The sequence below is a fragment of the Ahaetulla prasina genome, chromosome 3, assembly GCF_028640845.1.
Source record: "Ahaetulla prasina isolate Xishuangbanna chromosome 3, ASM2864084v1, whole genome shotgun sequence".
In the NCBI taxonomy this organism is placed as follows: Eukaryota; Metazoa; Chordata; class Lepidosauria; order Squamata; family Colubridae; genus Ahaetulla; species Ahaetulla prasina.
The window spans coordinates 61,691,471-61,703,589 of NC_080541.1; the positions used below are offsets into that span (position 1 = coordinate 61,691,471).

General features: G+C 36.5%; 1 protein-coding gene across 1 annotated transcript in view; it reads left to right on the top strand.

Moving 5' to 3' along the window:
• ANKRD12 (ankyrin repeat domain 12) overlaps window positions 1-12,119 on the top strand; it is a 104,597-nt gene that overhangs the window by 90,806 nt on the left and 1,672 nt on the right. Inside the window, exons 10-12 of the mRNA XM_058178286.1 lie at window positions 495-593; window positions 1,154-1,297; window positions 8,541-8,636. Coding sequence (XP_058034269.1) covers window positions 495-593; window positions 1,154-1,297; window positions 8,541-8,636 — 339 coding nt within the window. The remainder of the gene's footprint in view (window positions 1-494; window positions 594-1,153; window positions 1,298-8,540; window positions 8,637-12,119) is intronic.

A 12,119-nucleotide genomic window follows, 5' to 3' on the forward strand; every position in this document is an offset into this window, starting at 1 on the left:
GGGAAGGAAAATTTCCAGGATTGGTTTCAGCTACAGCAGACAACTTTAGGCTGGCAAAAATGAGAAAACTGGACATTGCATAGGCTTTTTGTCTGAATTTACATTTTTTTTCCTATTTATATTTTTCTGGCGAGAGCATTTTAAATGCATGGTAATATTTTTCTGTTGTGTATTGTTGATGATACTTTTGGGAGCCTAATGGATTGGTGATGCAAGATTATAGGTATTTAGAATAATTTTGTATGAACGATCAATTTTACTAGAACCAAACCTTACATCAAGCCCAACCTTAGGTCCCAGTGTATTTTAAAATTACTGTATTTTAAAAAGTTCAAGAGAATATATAGCAAGTGTTTCATTTTTTATACTCAATTTTGCCCCCATTTTGCCCCCATACTGTAGTTTTTACCTCCCATCAAATGTATCTTTTACATATTCAGAATATATATCTTTTGCATATACAGATTTATATCAAAGTGATATTTCTTTCACAGATCACACCACCACCATCACTATCTGATCCACTTAAGGAACTCTTTAGACAGCAAGAAGTTGTTAGGATGAAACTTCGTTTACAACACAGTATTGAAAGGGTAAGAATGTAATAAAGTGTACTGACTGATCACCACTTTTAAGAGGTTTTCATTTTTATACTCAATTTTGCCCCCATTTTGCCCCCATACTGTAGTTTTTACCTCCCATCAAATGTATCTTTTACATATTCAGAATATATATCTTTTGCATATACAGATTTATATCAAAGTGATATTTCTTTCACAGATCACACCACCACCATCACTATCTGATCCACTTAAGGAACTCTTTAGACAGCAAGAAGTTGTTAGGATGAAACTTCGTTTACAACACAGTATTGAAAGGGTAAGAATGTAATAAAGTGTACTGACTGATCACCACTTTTAACAGGTTTTCATTTTTTAAATGAAAATTTTAAGAAATTATATTATTAAGTTGGTTGATTGAGAACTTAATGTTTCCATTTTTTCAAGAGAATTTTAAAATACAATGCATTCTATATTTTTAGCAGGATTCCTTCATAAGTATATAGGTTAGTTTTCAGAGTGATAAGATGTATCTTTGAGTTAATAAAAGATTATATGATTTAGCTAAATTATATGTCTTTTGATTTAATTAGGAAAAACTTATTGTTTCCAATGAGCAAGAAGTACTACGTGTCCATTATCGAGCAGCAAGAACTTTAGCAAATCAGACTTTGCCTTTTAGTGCATGTACAGTACTGCTGGATGCTGAAGTATATAATGTGCCTCTTGATACACAGGTAAAAAAGGTTTTTTTTTAATTATTTCATTTGTCACAACAGTATACACAAACATCAACATAAATAAAAAACAACACATCATAAAAGAAATATATATATAAACAGCTACGATCACACATTGCTCCCAGAAGCACGAAGCTGAAGCCTGAAGATGACGAATGAGACTTCGTCGAAACGTTGCCAAGACATTTCCAATTTTACACGGGAGAAAACCCGAACAACCAAAGTCCTACATACAAACACCCGTGAAAACCTCAGAAAACATATATATATATATATATGTATGTATGTATGTATGTATGTGTATATATATATATATATATAAATAAAAGTATGCAACAGTTGTGTTAATTTGATATAATGAAAGGAATAATAGGACAGGAACGGTAGGCACTTTTGTGCTCTTATGCACGCCCCTTATAGTCCTCTTAGGAATGGGGTGAGGTCAATACTAGACAGTTTTTGGTTGAAGATTTTGGGATTTTGAGTAGAGACTATGGAGTCAGGTAATGAGTTCCAAGCGTTAACAACTCTGTTACAGAAGTCATATTTTCTGCAATCAAGTTTGAAGCGGTTGACCTTAAGTTTGAATCTATTGTTTGCTCTTGTATTATTGCGATTGAAGCTGAAGTAGTCTTTTAGAGGAAGGATATTGCAATAGATGATTTTGTGTTAAACACAGGTCATATCGAAGTCGGCGGAGTTCTAAATTTTCTAATCCCAGGATTTCAAGCCTGGTGGTATAAGATATTTTGTTGTTTTCAGAGGAGTGAAGAACTCTTCTTGTAAAATATTTCTGGACGCGTTCAATTGTATTAATGTGAGAGAAGTGGTATGGGTTCCAGACAGGTGAGCTGTATTCAAGAATAGGTCTGGCAAATGTTTTGTATGCTCTGGTTAGTAGTGTAGAGTTTTTGGAAAAGAAGCTGCGTAAAATTAGGTTTACAATTCTTAGAGCCTTTTTTGCTATGTAGTTGCAGTTGGCTTTGGCATTTAGATCATTTGATATGAAGACTCCAAGATCTTTGACAAGGTGGGGGTCGTCAGTAAGGTAATGACCATCAAGCTTGTACTTGTTGATAGGGTTCTTTTTTCCAATATGTAAGACTGAGCATTTGCTGGTTTGAGATTTGGAGTTGCCAAGTTTTAGACCAATCGGAAACAAAGTCAAGGTCATCTTGAAGGATAGAAGTATTGTTAGTGGTATTAAATAGTTTGACATCATCAGCAAAGAGAACACAATAACTTGAGATAAGGTCACAGAGATCATTTATGTATAGTATGAAGAGCTTATATATACATACATACATACATACATACATACATACATACATACATATACATATACATATACATATACATATACATATATATATATATATATATATATATATATATATATATATATATATATGTAGGTCTTTGGTTATTCGGGTTTCTCCCGTAAAATTGAAGTGTCTTGGCGCGTTTGAAGTCTCATTCGTCATCTTCAGGCTTCAACCGTGCTTCTGGGAGCAATGTGTGATTGCAGCTGTTTCTTCCTTTTAACTGCTAGTGGGGTTTGAACTGATTGGGTGAGCTTGGCTGTGCTCTGATTGGATGTGGGTTTTTGTGCTCTGATTGGCTGGGGTGTGTCCGGTGTGGGGGGGGGCTTGGTTGTGCTCAAATTAGTCTGTGTTGCAGGGGGATCTGAGCTAGTGAGCTGCACTGCAGGTGGAGGCCATAGTTAAAAAGGCAGTTTTGCCAACATAAGCTGGTATGCAAATTGCAATCATACCTGCTGTAGAAGGACACAATTATAGTATGTGTATATGTATGTGTTTGTTTGTTTGTTTCTATAGCTGTCTATCTCCAGCGTACCGCTGGGTGGCTCACAACCTCAAAATAAAACATTATCTATCTACAATAAAATAAATACATTAAAACAAAAATGACTGGCACTATAGCTAAATTTTCTCATTCAGCCCACAACAGGTTCATCCCATCAACCTCACTGTAGCCTAGCACTTGGGAAGAAAGCAAGTGTTTTTTGAAAGGTTAAAAGGATGGGGGCCTGGTGAACCTTGGAGAAGAGTGTGTTCCATAGGCATAAGGCTTCCACAGAAAAGGCACACTTCCTAGGTCCATAAAATGGCAATATTTAAAGGGAATAGACTAGGAGCCTACCCACTCTTTCTGATCTGATAGGACAGGCAGATGTTCTTAGCAAGAAACAGTCCCACAAATAAGTTAATCTTGTGCCATTTGGACTTTAAAGGTAATAACCAGCATTTTGAATTGCACTTAGAAGGAAACTGGAAGCCAATGTGCACCTCACACAAGATTGTAATATGGATGAATCTGGCAGCATATAGTGTTATGCAAGCCACCACATTCTGCTGTAGTTGTAACTTCCATATGCTCTTCAAAGGAAACCCTACATAAAGTGCATTGCAGTAATTCAAGTAGAAGTGACCAAGGCATGAATGACCAAGAGCAAAGCCTCCCAGATGTTGTGGAGGTAAAGCAAGTTCCGTGTAGGAGGATCCCCAAATTGCATACCAGCTCAATCCAGGGAAGTGGTTCCCCATCCAGAGTCAAAGATAATGTAACACCTGGACCTGAGAGATCAAAAATGTAAAGCCACTTCATCTTGCCAGGGTTGGATAAAGGCTAGTTTCTTCCCATCCAGACCCTTACAACTCCAGGCACTCAACCAGTACCATACCAGCATCATCTGCCCTTCAAGGCGTGGAGAAGTATAGCTATACCGAGAATACTGCATCCCATGCTCAGTGGTTAGGGTTAGGGTTAAGATCTGAGCCCTAGGGTGCCTCAATTGCAGACCTGGGCTCAATCTCTCCACCTCCATCAACACTAACTGGAACCAGCTATGGATGAAGGAAGGAGAACCACTGCAAAACTGTGCCACCCATTCCTAACTCCACAAACTGTTGCCATCACCACCACTCAATTGAATTACTGTAGCTCACTTTACATGAGCCACCCTTTAATAATTATTTTGAAATTGGCTTGGAATATGTAGCTTGCATATTTGCATTCCTAACATTTGTAGAGTGTAGAGCTACAATTGTAAGTAGAATTGAAGATGCTGATGTTAACCTACCAGTATAAAGCCCTTCATGTTTGGCACTAGAGAAATAATTTCCCAACATTTGCCTTATGTATCAGATCTTTTTGTGAACAGCTACTAATGTGCTACACATCCAGTAGATGAAGAAAACCGAAGGTAGATTGTGCTGCTTCTCTCTAGCAAAAAAAAAACAAAAAAAAAAACAAACCTCTAGCAAAGAGTTTTCCTACTTGAAATCAGTAGAATCATCAGACTATATGTAGCACAAACCACCACCAAAATTAAAAAAAAAACAAATTACCCATATCAATAAAACTGCTACAGAAATATTTGCAACCAAATAAAAACTGAATGCACCATTTACCACACCAAGCAAGAAGAAGACCTTCTGCGCACACATTCCAATCGTGCTTTTTATAATTTTGTGAACAATAAACTTAAAGAATCAAGATCCATCCCACCACTAAAAGAATCTAACAGCAAAGAATGTAACGATGAAACAGTTAAAGCAAACCTCTTTAACACATTCTTTGGCTCAGTCTTTGTTAACAGTGATGGCTCATATCCGATATTCCCCAATCATACCAACAATGAGTACAACGACTTAACACATATAGACTTCACAGAAGATAATGTTGAAAAGCTCTTCGCAAACTGAAACCATCTTTATCTATTGGGCCTGATGGACTATGTGCATATTTCTTAAAAAAACTTTTCATTAATATAGCAGAACCCCTAAGCATAATCTTTGATACAGCTTTCACAACTAGTTTCCTTCCCAAACTTTGGTCTCTAGCCACAGTCATCCCTATCTTCAAAAAAGGAGATCCCAGCCTAGTTGAAAATTACAGACCAATCTCTCTATGCTGCATCACCTGCAAAGTAATGGAATCTATCATCAACCAATCCATTACCCTCCACCTTGAAACAAACAACCTACTCTCTAATAAACAATTTGGTTTCAGAAAAAAATTATCATGTAACTTACAACTTCTCCACTGCAAAAACATATGGACTACTAATCTTGATCAAGGCAAAGCAATAGATGCAATCTATGTACATAGACTTCTGCAAAGCTTTTGACTCAGTAGTACATGATAAACTCCTAAAACTAAAATCCTATGGCATTTCAGGACCTCTTCACAATTTGATAACTGCTTTCCTGTCAAACAGACAACAAGTGGGCAAAATTGGCAATGCTCTATTAAATCCTGTTCCTGTCAAAAGTGGCGTTCCTCAAGGCAGTTCTTGGACCAGCGCTCTTCATACTATACATAAATGGTCTCTGTGACCTTATCTCAAGTTATTGTGTTCTCTTTGCTGACAATGTCAAACTATTCAACATCACCAACAATACTACTACCCTTCAAAAAGACCTTGACTTTGTATCCGATTGGTCTAAAACTTGGCAACTCCAAATCTCAACCAGCAAATGCTCAGTTTTACATATTGGAAAAAAGAACCCTATCAACAAGTACAAGCTTGATGGTCATTACCTTACTGACGACCCCCACCCTGTCAAAGATCTTGGAGTCTTCATATCAAATGATCTAAATGCCAAAGCCCATTGCAACTACATAGCAAAAAAAGGCTTTAAGAGTTGTAAACCTAATTTTATGCAGCTTCTTTTCCAAAAACTCTACACTACTAACCAGAGCATACAAAACATTTGCCAGACTTATTCTTGAATACAGCTCACCTGTCTGGAACCCATACCACTTCTCTGACATTAATACAATTGAACGCGTCCAGAAATATTTTACAAGAAGAGTTCTCTGCTCCTCTAAAAACAACAAAATACCTTATACCACCAGACTTGAAATCCTGGGATTAGAAAACTTAGAACTCCGACAACTCCGACAAGACCTAGAATCATCTATTGTAATGTCCTTCCTGTTAAAGACTACTTCAGCTTCAATCGTAATAATACAAGAGCAAACAATAGATTTAAACTTAATGTTAAGTGCTTCAATCTTGATTGCAGAAAATATGACTTTTGTAACAGAGTTGTTAATGCTTGGAACACACTACTTGACTCTGGGGTTTCTTCTCAAAATCCCAAAAGCTTTAACCAAAAACTGTCTACTATTGACCTCACCCCATTCCTAAAAGGACTATAAGGGGCGTGCATAAGAGCACAAAAGTCCCTACTGTTCCTGTCCTATTGTTTCCTTTCATTATATCAAATTAATATAGTTATTGCATACTTTTGCTCATATATATGCTTATATGATGTATTGTTGTTTTATGTTGATGTTTGTGTATACTGTTGTGACAAAATAAAAAAAAATGTCATTACTCTGGAAAACTCAATTACCCTAAACAGCTTTTTCACAACAAAACAGCTTTTTTATTATCATTGTTATGTTTTCATTGTCACTTACCTTGTTACTTTAACTGAGGTTTTGATTGTTGTCTTGTAAGCAAGTGAAAATCAGTCAATTTTGAAATCTTTAAATCACATACAAACATACATCTAAGGGAGTATTCTAAGAGATGTTTGGAAAAGAGGTCCAGGAGAAGGCCTTTTTAGTGGTCTTCCCATTTTTAAAAATAATTTTGCCCCATTAGGGCAGGTTGTACCCTTCTCTCAACTTTTTGAAAGACAGTAAAGATCTAGTCCTGTTCCTCTGAATTTCTGGAATGTAGCGTACTATTTTGGGGGGCTGCTGTTGTGTTGATCCTCAGTTTTGGGAAGGGACTGCATTGTAATGGACAAAATAGTTGATTTTGTCATCCATTATGTATAATTAATAAAATACAATGATACTCAATAATATAGTTCTTCAAAATCATGCATATGTTTTATAACACCGTTCATGGCTCCTCAGCTTTAGTCAAGAAAGACAAAAAGATGCTTTTAATGCAATACATAGTTAAGGAATTTGTTAGTATGAAATATAATCAGCTTCAACACTATATAACTTAAGGGCTGGGTTAAAAATCATGAATCTTCCTTTTTTTATGTATAGCACAAGGGTGCAATAATGTATTTTCTTTTTTGTTTGTTAGAAAAAAGCAATAAATAATAATAATAATAATAAAAGTAATATGTGTCTGACTAATGGATTTTTATAAATGAGAAGTGGGAGAACCATTGCTTTTGTGACACCTTAAATTTCATTGAAACATTGTAGGTTGGATAGACTTTTTGTTTTATCAACCACACCTCTCCTTAAATTCTTGTGTATATGCCCTAAAGATTTTCTCCATTTTATATTTATCTTATAAATGATGACCACAGATATTTAGAATAATATTTAAATTTTACCATGATCACTGTTGATTTTCTAAGCAAATGGTTATAAATATTGCTATAAAATGGTGAGCATTGCAATTATGTTAAAACGTTTCATGTTATAAATTTTCCAAATACATAAAATTCTTTCTGTTTATATTAATTCATTCATTCCACAAATAAGGCATTGTGATACTAATGTAAAATTTCTTTACATTTGCATATGACTTGAAGCCAAGTGGCTGTAGGCAGTAGAAAAAAAATTATAGATGTTTTATGAACTGTCAGAAAAGTATTAATAGAGCTTACAGTGCAGTGGCATTGCTGAATTAAAACTATTATTAAAGACATAGCATATGAAGAAGACACACAGTAGAGAGCTATAAAAAGATACAGGTTGATTAACAATTAGGTGCTTCATAACAGGTGCAGATTTGCAACCATTGCAGCATCACATTTGCAAACATCACAGCTGGCTTCCAATAAACAAAGCCAATAGAGAAGCCAGCAGTAAAATTAGAAGTTGTAATCACATGATGTCTCACTTCATGTCCATGGGTGATTTGCGTAACAAGTGCTACAGAACTATTGTCATAAATCCAGTGTGGTCAGGTGAAGTTTTGTTTAATGACTGCATCACTTAAGTGACAGATTTGACAGTCCCAACTGTGAGGTTTAAGGGAGGACTACTTATAGTGGAACAGAGATTGTGCAATAAAGATTTCTCTGGATTGCCTAGCAAATTGCATTTTTTAATTTTAATTCTTCCACTAAATTGAAATACTATAACTTTTCCCCTAAGAATATTATCACCTTTACAGACAAACTGTAGCTATCATTAAACATATAGATCAAAGACATTGTATAGCATGGGAATGAGTGGACATTAGCTTATAATTAACAGGTATAATTTTAATATGTTTAATTTACAGACTGATGACAGTAAAGCATCAGTTAGAGACCGATTTAATGCAAGGCAGTTTATGTCATGGTTACAGGATGTGGATGATAAATTTGACAAATTAAAGGTACGTATCTTCATTGAACTCCTCCCAAAATATTTTCCATTAAAAATTTCTAGTAAGTCATTAGTCATGCTGCCCACTCTATCTGACTCTTTTGTGTTATTACAAATTCAAGTAAAAATAGCATTTTATCTTGCTCTTCTGCTAAAGAATGTCCCAAAATGGCTGTAGATCTGTTCTAAAAAGACTGTGTTTGCTGTTAGATTTTAAATGTGAAAGCATAGCTGATATAATAGCATTTGAATCTACATTTCTGTTCTGTACTTTAATCAAAACTGTTTTATATGATACTGAGTCAGAAGGAGCAGTTCCCACAGTTTCTTTGCATGTAGGAAGCTTTTCCATCTATTATTCTGAGTTCAGTGCAATACTAGAAGAATTGTGTGGTCAGATATTTCTCTCATTGACTAGATGAATTTCATTTCATTCATTTCATTTATTTGATTTTTATACCGCCCTTCTCCCGAAGGACTCAGGGCGGTGTACAGGCAAATAAAAACAGACAAGACAATAATCTATAAAATGCAAAATTAAAAAACTTATTATAATTTGCCTAAAAATTTTAAAATATATAGAAATTAAAACCCCGTTTAAAATTAATAATAAAACTATACAATCCATAAAATTTAAGCCAGCCCCGCGCGAATAAAAAGATGCGTCTTCAGTTCACGGCGAAAGGTCCGAAGGTCGGGTATTTGGCGTAAACCCGGGGGAAGTTCGTTCCAGAGTGTGGGAGCCCCCACAGAGAAGGACCTTCCCCTGGGGGCCGCCAGCCGACATTGCTTGGCGGACGGCACCCTGAGAAGTCCCTCTCTGTGAGAGCGTACGGGTCGGTGGGAGGCATATGGTAACAGTAGGCGGTCCCGTAAGTACCCAGGCCCTAAGCCATGGAGCGCTTTAAAGGTCATAACCAAAACCTTAAAGTGCACCCGAAAAGCGACAGGTAGCCAGTGCAGTCTGCGCAGGAGAGGTGTTACGTGGGAGGTACGAGATCCTCCCTCTGTCACCCGCGCAGCTGCATTCTGGACTAGCTGAAGCCTTTGGGTGCACCTTAAGGGGAGCCCCATGTAGAGAGCATTACAATAATCCAAGCGAGAGGTAACGAGTGAACCAATGGTGATCATTTTATACGTTAGAACAGGGGTATCAATCTGGCAGTCCATGGGCCAGATGCGTCACGCACAGGCCGTGCCCACCACTGCTCCACGAAGGTGAAAAAAAATCACAATACATCACATGACGGGAACGTGACGCCACGAGTTTGACATCCGTTCCTTAGAGTATAGCAGAATTTTAATTCAGATATTCTTCATACACTTTTCCAAGTACACAGTCAAAACAAATACAAATACATTCAAACACTTTTGTTTCAGTGGAAGTTAAAAAGCAAATTTCCTCCTAATTTAAACAGGACCCTGTTTGAATGAAACAATATACAGTAAAATTTTAGGCTATGTATAAGACAAGCTAGTGTGCCAAAAGCACATTGGTGCAGCAGGAAAACATTTTCAGTGTTACTAGCTATAATAGCTAAAACAAATCTCTGAATTAAGCAATTCATAAGCAGTTAATCTACACCAATCCTACAATTATATTTGCAATTTAAAGATGCACAGAACATTTCAGAGTCAAAATGTTTTATCTGTGGATTGTCTTATTTAGACTTTGGAATGCAATTCTGACCCAGTGTCCCAGAAACTATTCTAGTTTACAGTGTCTAATTTTGAGGTGGGAGCAGTTAATTCTTTGTCAGATCAGGATATTCTGAAAAGGAAATGCTTCAGCCATAGATATTTTGCATATTTCCAGTGCAGTTCAGAGATGACAAAGCAGAGATGAGGCCAGTAGGGCACACATAAAGACTGTCATTCCTGTTCTTTGGAATCACATCACTACAATCTTAATTATGTTAGAGAATAACTTGCATATATAAATGCTCTTTTTGGGGAAAAAAAGAATGGTGCAAAATATATTTCTGCATTTTTAAAAGGAAACAAGACAAGACTCATCAACTTTATAAATTAAATTAAATTAATTAAATTAAATTTAAATTTAAATTATTTAATTAAATTAAATAAATAAAATAGGAAATATGTGGTAACAAAGTAAAACCCACTGAAATTAATACAGGTAGTCCTCGCTTACCAACCACTGGCTCAACCATTCAAAGTTACAACTGTGCTAAAAAATAACTTTAGAACTATTTATGAGTTTCACAATACCCCTCAGTCATATTGGTCGTCATTATAGTCAACTTTCATTCTCTTGTATCTAATCTGTTTTCTTTTTTCCTCCTTGCAGAGCAGATAGATTGGAGAAGAATGAATTAGAACAGATTAAGCATGCACACAAAGGGAATACACAACAAAATCAATGTACTGGTGCTGACAGCTATGAATGCATTCAGCAACAGGTGATATTTTTCCCATTGTGTGCCTGCTTAATCTCTCTTAATCCCTTCACCTCCAATTGCTTTGCTCTGCATGGGGAGTAACGGAATTAACTTCCCTGTAGCTCTTCCCCACCCAAACAGAAAAAGATGGCCAGCATGACCTAAACTGGCTGGCCAACCCGCTTGTGGGGACCTTATTTCTGCAAGTATGTTGAGATAGACACTCCAGCTGGGTGCAATTCATAATATCAAAGGGGCCATGAAAATGCCCTTTTGGGTCCCTTGAGATCCTGGGCCAGCCAGGAAGAGATACGCAAAAGTTAATACATGTCTTTTTGAGGCAAATGCAAATCTCCCCTGTGGACAAGAAGGAATAAAGGAATTTGTCAGGAGCAGCAGACGAGAGAAGCCACCTCACTATTCTGCTCCACTTGGGAATTGGTGTGCAATAGAACCCTTAGTGAAGGCTCATTGTTAACCACTCATCTTTCCTCAGTTCCCAGTGCCATATTGGACTAGGGTAAACTCTTTGCCATATGCATGACCAGCAGCCCTCATTTCTCTCACTGATATCTTCCCATTCAAATGCACTGCCTACCTACCTACTACAGAAAGAGGAAATACCCACGTATCTCTGTCTCTTCTGCCCTGTCAATATCCAAGTCATTTCTCCATGACAAGTGATTTCTCTCCTCTGTTTCCCTTCACTGAAAAGAAAACTAGAGATTAAGGGGTTAGAAGAGAGTAAGGAGGCACACAGTGGGAAATATATTTAGCCATTTGCCAAGCATGCTTATAGCTGTCAGCACCAGTACATTGTTTTTGAAGTGTATTCCTTTTAGTATGTCTTATTCCCTTCTAATCCCTTCCTCTCCAGTGATAGAAGCATTTTTTAATTACATAGTGCTGAGGTGAGCATTACAAAGGTAATGGTTAGCAGGCAAACAAAAGCCAAAAAGTATGAAATCATTACTCTTGTCAGTTTCAACCCAGAAAGCACAGTCATGGTTATGTGAATCCACTTTATTTAGTAACCAAGTTGTTGTAGAATTGAAGCCTAAAAGTGCTATTGTTTTAGAGGATAGATTGCACTA